Here is a 6,945-nt window from a genome sequence, read left to right on the forward strand (position 1 = left end):
GCTGCCGCTCCTCAGGAGCTCACTCCTCTGGCTCCGGGCAGGGGGCTGGGGCACTCTCTCATCCCCTGTGCTTTTACCTTTGCAGGTTTTGCTGTGGTTTTGCCACTTTAGGAAGGGTCCCCCGGCGTGATCCTCTGCTCCGGAGCCCTTTGCTTCGGTGGCTTTGCTATTTCAATCCCTATTTCAATAGGGATAGAACCCAGCATCTCTGAAAATTCTCCATAAGCTCCTTTCGTTAAACTTCCTGCTAAAACTTCCTATTTTCTCCCTTCTGGTTGCTAAAAGATTACCTTTAAAAGCATGTTTGTCTTGATCAGGCTTCTTTCTTGTTAAGATATAACTGTGTTCTAAGGCAGTGATGAAAGATCAATGTGTGAAGGGAGAAGACCCAAACCCATACCAACAAAGGCTCTCGCTTTAGTGAATTACTTACATTAGTGAATTTCTGACTCCCTTTTCAGGTCCAAGGTTTTAATTGATTACAGTGGAATGTCAAAAGGCAAACTTAGAGTTAAATTCAGCAAAGTATTTTAGTTTCTGACACTGTTTTAAACTGTTTTGTTAAATCTGAGCACTTACTCTCACTCAGGCTTCTAATTCTCACTACAGCCTTCTGGACCCATGCACAAAACATATAAGCTACCAAAAGGTTATTATATAGTTAAAAGCTCTCAATCGCTACAAAGCAAACTAATCTACCATTGAAACTCACTCACCTTGTAAGCATTACAACTTGTTTCTCCTTCGCAAGGACAGAAGCAAACTATTGTTTTCAATTGCATTTTGTGATCAAATTTTAGACTGCATGTTCTTCGCACAGTCGATGAACTTTGGAGTGTCACAAATCTTCCAATGAGCTGTAATTTTAAAATGAGCAAAGCATTTTTAGTATTCTTCCGTTGGTTTTATGGATTCCTTTTGCTTTTTTGCTTTGCTGCAATGGGTTGAAGAAAACTATTGTTGGAATCTTAACTCTGAATAGTATCCTATTCTTTTTCAGTTTACTTTGTACTAAAAATTGTTAATGTATTTTTGAGTTAAACCACAAATATTCAACTCTTTTGTTTGCATATGAATGTTGAACTACAGAAATATCTAGTTAATTTTCACTCATTGAAAGAGAGTCCTTATTTTCCAGGTCCATCACCCACTTTCAGCATAAGTGTATAATAGAAAATTTCAAGCCTTTCTGGAGTAGGGCCTCTAGGCAAGCAACATACAAGGGTTACACTCAATTTCTTCTTTTTTCCTCACATATTCAACTACACTGAATTAACTAGTCTAAAAAGATGAAATAAAACTTACATTCTTTTAGGTAATCATTGTGTTAGAGTGTTTGCCTTTTGAGGCTCAAAAAGTTGTGATCCGAATTTTTGGAATATGGCAGTTTTAACTGAGGTTGAAATGAGCATTTTGCAGTCACCTGTAGACCTCACATGTTCTCACAATTGCAACTTCAGAAATTAAATCAGCAGAATAAATCCCTAAGGGAAAAACACGTTGCTTTGTTTCATGCCCACAAAGAAGAAAAAGAACTGTGTACAGAGACGCAGTGGCTAAAGTTCCCTCTAAGTAATGTGTCATTCTTAAAATACTATAATCTCAAGGTGGAGCGTGAAAATAATTTTGTAGGGAGAGCTAAATAAAACCAGGTCATTTACATATTTTAAATTTTAAACTTAAAACTATGTAAATTATTTGTAAATATTTAATGTCTGCTTTAAGGAACATTGCACAGTCAAATATTTTTCTTCCTTCTGTGATGTTTACAGAATAAGAGGGATTTTGAATGAATGTATAGTACCATTCATTTATGGCATTATGAACCTGATATCTGTAATTATGTTATTTATTATTAAGTAATGTTATCAACCATATATTTACTGTGGTTTTACCCAGGCATATTCTCATTCATGCTTATGTGCAGAAATACATATATGTGTATATAGGCAAAACCAGACTAGAAACATTTCCTTTCCTTTTACTTATTTAGAAATATGTATAATACATAAATTCAAAAAATAGTAAAATTTTAATAAACACCTTAGTCTAATAAGAAATTAAAAAAAGAACTTTAGCTATAATGCCAGCAAATTTGTATGTATATATCTATTTTATTTATACATTTACATACACATACTGCAAGTTTATTGAACATTTTGTCATGTGTATTTGCCATCTAGTTTATGGCAAAGTATAACCCTCTATGTGAGGAAGAAGACTAAAAGCATCTTAATGCTTTGTTGTTTTATTGTTAAATACTTAGTTTATTAAAATTAAAAAAAAAACAACATAAAAAGCTGGACAGCAACAGATGAGTGAAAAGCACAGCCATGCTGTATTTATAAGATCAGTGAGCAATTCAGCATGCAAATCTTAAACTTTAATTAATTTGCCATGCAAATTTGAGCAGCCTAGTTTAGCAAATGCTAGTATGCATAAAATGTTTTCCAGCGTAGTTCTTGTACATTTAAAAATACTCAGTTCCAAATAAAATACTTATGATAGGACAATCTAAATCTTTGAAAGAGAGTAAAATACACTGTTTTTTTGCCTGAACATCACAGAAGAAATCAAATAGAGACAAACTTTTCTATTATTTGAAAAAAATACATTTTTTTCTTAAATATTTTTCTTTGATAAAAATGGTATTAAATATATACCTTTCTAAATATGTAGTGCAAGAAAAGTAGCTGCAAGATATTTGATTTTTTAGTTAGTTGAGAAAAAAAATTAATCTTCTTAAATACTACTACAATAGGAATTAATACTTACAATATTCTGGAACAAAGTTTTACTTATTTTTGTATTCTACTAACTAACAGGAGAGGCTGTAGATGAAAAATAAAATCCCTTTCAAGGACTAATGTAAGAATAAACAAATTGTTGTCAAATGTGAATGTCATGGCTTTGGATGAATTGACTTTTTATTTTAATACTTGACCCTATTTTCAATTTTAAGGGTAGTTCAAAAAGTAAACTAGAAATTTTTTTTTAATAAAAACCAGGACTTCTGTATGACTTCTGTTGGTTTCCCCCCCCTTTTTTTTTCTCTTGTTAAGCTTTATGTGGTGGATATATTCATGGGAAGAGTGGAACTGTTCTTTCTCCAGGTTTTCCTGATTTTTATCCAAACTCTTTAAACTGCACTTGGACTATTGAAGTGTCACATGGCAAGGGTAAGAATCTAATATGAATTGCATATGTATATGTAATGTCTATGTTTAAAAAACTCGAACACACAAACACTATAAAATGCCTTTTATGAATTGAGTTAAATCAGTGTTTTCTGCCATTTTTTTGAGGAAGAAGTTTAATTTCCCAAAATAAATATCTTCAAATGCAGTATTTCTAGTTTGTGGGATTTTTTTTGCAAGAGAAACATTCTTTCAACAGTTACCAGAGGAAATGTGTTTTAGTCTCTCTTAGAAAAATGGGCAGAAAGTAGAAGAGGTAAAATATATGAAAATAATAGTTAATTGTTAAATAGCACTAAATTTTTCAGTGAAAGCTGTCGGGACCTTGTTGATAGCTCTTCTCCATTATTAAGCATGAAGAAGCAGATTTGATCTGTGTATTAGTAACCTTAGATTTCAGACGTAAATCATTAGGGCCAAAAATTATATATCTTTATCTTATATATACAGTAGAGTAGCATTTGGATGCACAGCTAAACTTGGCAGCTTATCTGTTAGGAAAATGTGAAAAAGAACAAAGGAAAAAGGCCTAGGAAGTACTAATGATGTGTTACATACCACTGAATCAAAGCATAATAAAAATATTCCTCAATCTCCTTTCTATGACAAGAAAAGTCTTTGTTATGTGTGATAGTCTAAGAAGTATATTGGAAGTTTCTACTGTTTAAAATCTTCTTACGGTCTGGATTTTTGTTTAAATCTCATGGCATTTTAAATATTAAGTATATGAGAAGACTTTCTAAGAAGAATGTTGTTCCCCACAGTAAATAATTGTATTTGAAAACCTAACTGTAATTGAAAATTTAATTCATTGCTGGACTGGAAGTTGGCAACTGAAAAAAACAGTCATGACTTGAAAAAAGGACTGGTCCCAGAAAATATGAATCTGTATATATGGAAGACCATACATAAAACTTGTATCAGCTTTGTCCTTGTGTATGGGCACTTCACCGAAGTTTAGAGTAAAAAACAGAATTGTGCTGGAGGAAATGCAAAAATAAAACATGAATACAAAATTTTAGCCAATTATTAAAGTATGTCTCCTAGTTTAATAGTGAGATCATGGTAGAGATTATAAATAAAAGAGACATACAGGACCTTGAATAAAATCTATACAGTACAAATTTAGATTTTCAGAGTGTTGTATACAAATAACACTGAATCCCATCAATTCTCTTATGGGAGCTATTGATTTATGGTGAGCTAAACAAATATCCACACTGCACATATTCATTGGTCGAGCCTACATGCTTTCTGCAAGTTTTATTCTCTGAATTTCGGGTTTTGATTCCATGTGTGACTTTTTCTAAAAATCTTTCCATATCATGCAAGATTTACGTTCTATGTCCCCTGTGTATAAAGGAAGAGAAAATCTTCCTATTAAATGCTTTTCTTTTCCCCGTTTTTAATATTTTTAAAGGTGTACAGCTGGTTTTTCATACCTTCCACCTTGAGAGCTCTCATGACTATTTGCTCATCACTGAAGATGGAAGCTTCACAGAACCAGTAGCCAGGTTAACTGGCTCAGTCTTACCCCCTACAATTAAAGCTGGCCTCTTTGGAAATTTTACTGCACAGCTTCGATTTATATCTGATTTTTCAATTTCTTATGAAGGTTTCAACATAACATTTTCAGGTAAGAAATTCCATTCTGCTAAATATCCAGAAACTGTTTCAGTTAGCAGAAACATTATGAAACACCAGTAAAAAAAGTCAATAGAAATTGTATAGTCTCTATCATAGAAAACTTGCTAAGGTTTATAAAGGTGGCCAACAGATTGAGAAGGATGTTGGTGATGTGACTGTTTTAAGGAGAAGTTTTCCCTGTTCTCAGAGAACCATCAACTGTGTGAAAAAGAAGTTTGGAGGAAAATTAAGGGGGAAGAAAATACAAAGATAGAAAGTACTGCTTCAGAAGAAAGAAACTAACTGATACTGTTTTACTAAAGGAAGTATAGAAACTGTAAAAAAACAGTAGTGTGCTAATTCAGAGTCATAGAGGAGTCTAAACTGAAGACTGATTTTGGAATAGAAAATGTGTATATAAAAATAAAATAAAAGATTTATTAGCTGTTGTTATATGAAGAAGTTCTGATAATTTTTCCAAATTCCTCTTTAAGATAATTGAAAAATTTAAGTAACTGCTTCTTATTTACAGTCTTCTAAAACTAGACAATAAATAAAATACATTTCTCAATAATTTTCTTTGCCTATCTCTATTACTGGAATGTAGAATATTTACAGATACACATATGAATAAATCAACCGCTAGTTGAGATGCTCATGCACATGGATATTCTGTGGAAGAAGTACATAAGGAACTCATATATCCAACTCTCTTACATAATTTTTCAAGAACTGAAAAACAATTAATACATTTTGTTGAGATCTGGCAATGTTTACAGATGACCATGCTATTTACGAATAATGTATCTCGTTTAGCTTGCTTATTTAAAAAAGAAAAAAAAACACACCTCACTGATTAGACCAATAGTGAGTAAGTTGGACTTACTCATATCAAATGCTGAATTACATTCATTCTAGACACTTTGGACTAACCAAATCAGAGGTCAGCAGTTTTAGAAGTTTGAAATGTAAATACAAATATTAAATGAAATCTCTGATAGTTTATTTATAAATAACTCAAAATGTTAGAGGGCTAGGTAACTTGTAGAAAAATGCGCAAAGTATCATTATGGATGCAAGGGGATAAATTGTAGAGTAACAAAATATGTGGATCACAGAATTTTTGAAACACAAGCAAAGGTTTATGCCATATCTACAACTGATATATACATAGATAGCCATCATATGCCGTAATTTATATTAAATAAATACTTTGAGAAATATAATCAGGTACATTAACTTTATGACACAAATGGGTGGGCTTGTTTTCTTATTTTCACACAATCAGAATGTCTTTCTCCATAGTAAGAAGTATTTAGTGAGAAGGCCTTAACCTGTTTTGAATGTCATCTAACACAGAAATTTGTCAGGAAAATTCCCAGGTGCCTAAAGGTCTGTCACAGGGTATCTCCATGTCTACCTCAGCCTTTATAGTGCTGAGCAGAGGTAGTAGATCTTGTGTTTTCAAAACTTACAACTTTTGCCAGCAGAAACTGGTGTGGTTGTGGTTTATAGATTCCTTCTACTATTCAGGACCTTCCCACAAGGCAGTTACTATAGGGAAGGATTTCTTTATTTTATTCAGTAAGTCAGCTGTTTAAATGCTCATTCAGAAACTTTGGGTTAGGTTTTTCCCCTGACTAAATAAAGTTTCTTCCTCTAATTAAGTAGATTTGACCTTACCTTCCACCAAGGTAATGTTTTAGAAAATGGCTCTTCTTATCAGTTATCAGAAGTGTCTCTCTTCTAAGTGATCTCTTGGGTCTTTTGGATCATATTCTGAAGAATATAAAATCATACTTTTTGGGTTAGACTAAAGTTTATCTTTTTCAACATCATTTCTTGAACAGTGGTCAGGTGGTCAGTAGTGAATATCTAAGGAAGAAAAAAAAACACAAAACAGAACAAACATACAGTGATCCTTCCCCAGCGTACTCTGTGAGGATGAGAGAATGTGTGGCTCAGACATTTCCTGAGTTCAGTGTAGCCCCTCTCTACCTAACAGCCCTGATTTTTGCCCATTAATTTGTTCTGACTCCACCTGAATTATTCCTGATGCATAGTTATAAAAGAGACAAAAAAATTAGGCATTGAAACTACTTTAATATATATATTATATATA

The 6,945-nt window shown here is 32.7% G+C and overlaps 1 protein-coding gene across 1 annotated transcript in view; it reads left to right on the plus strand.

Moving 5' to 3' along the window:
• The window catches only part of CSMD1 (CUB and Sushi multiple domains 1), a 1,345,565-nt gene that overhangs the window by 1,028,823 nt on the left and 309,797 nt on the right, over nucleotides 1–6,945 (plus strand). Inside the window, 2 exon segments of the mRNA XM_019474454.1 lie at nucleotides 3,063–3,179; nucleotides 4,618–4,833. Coding sequence (XP_019329999.1) covers nucleotides 3,063–3,179; nucleotides 4,618–4,833 — 333 coding nt within the window.

This window comes from Aptenodytes forsteri, unplaced genomic scaffold, assembly GCF_000699145.1.
Source record: "Aptenodytes forsteri isolate BGI_AS27 unplaced genomic scaffold, ASM69914v1 Scaffold100, whole genome shotgun sequence".
Lineage (NCBI taxonomy): Eukaryota > Metazoa > Chordata > Aves > Sphenisciformes > Spheniscidae > Aptenodytes > Aptenodytes forsteri.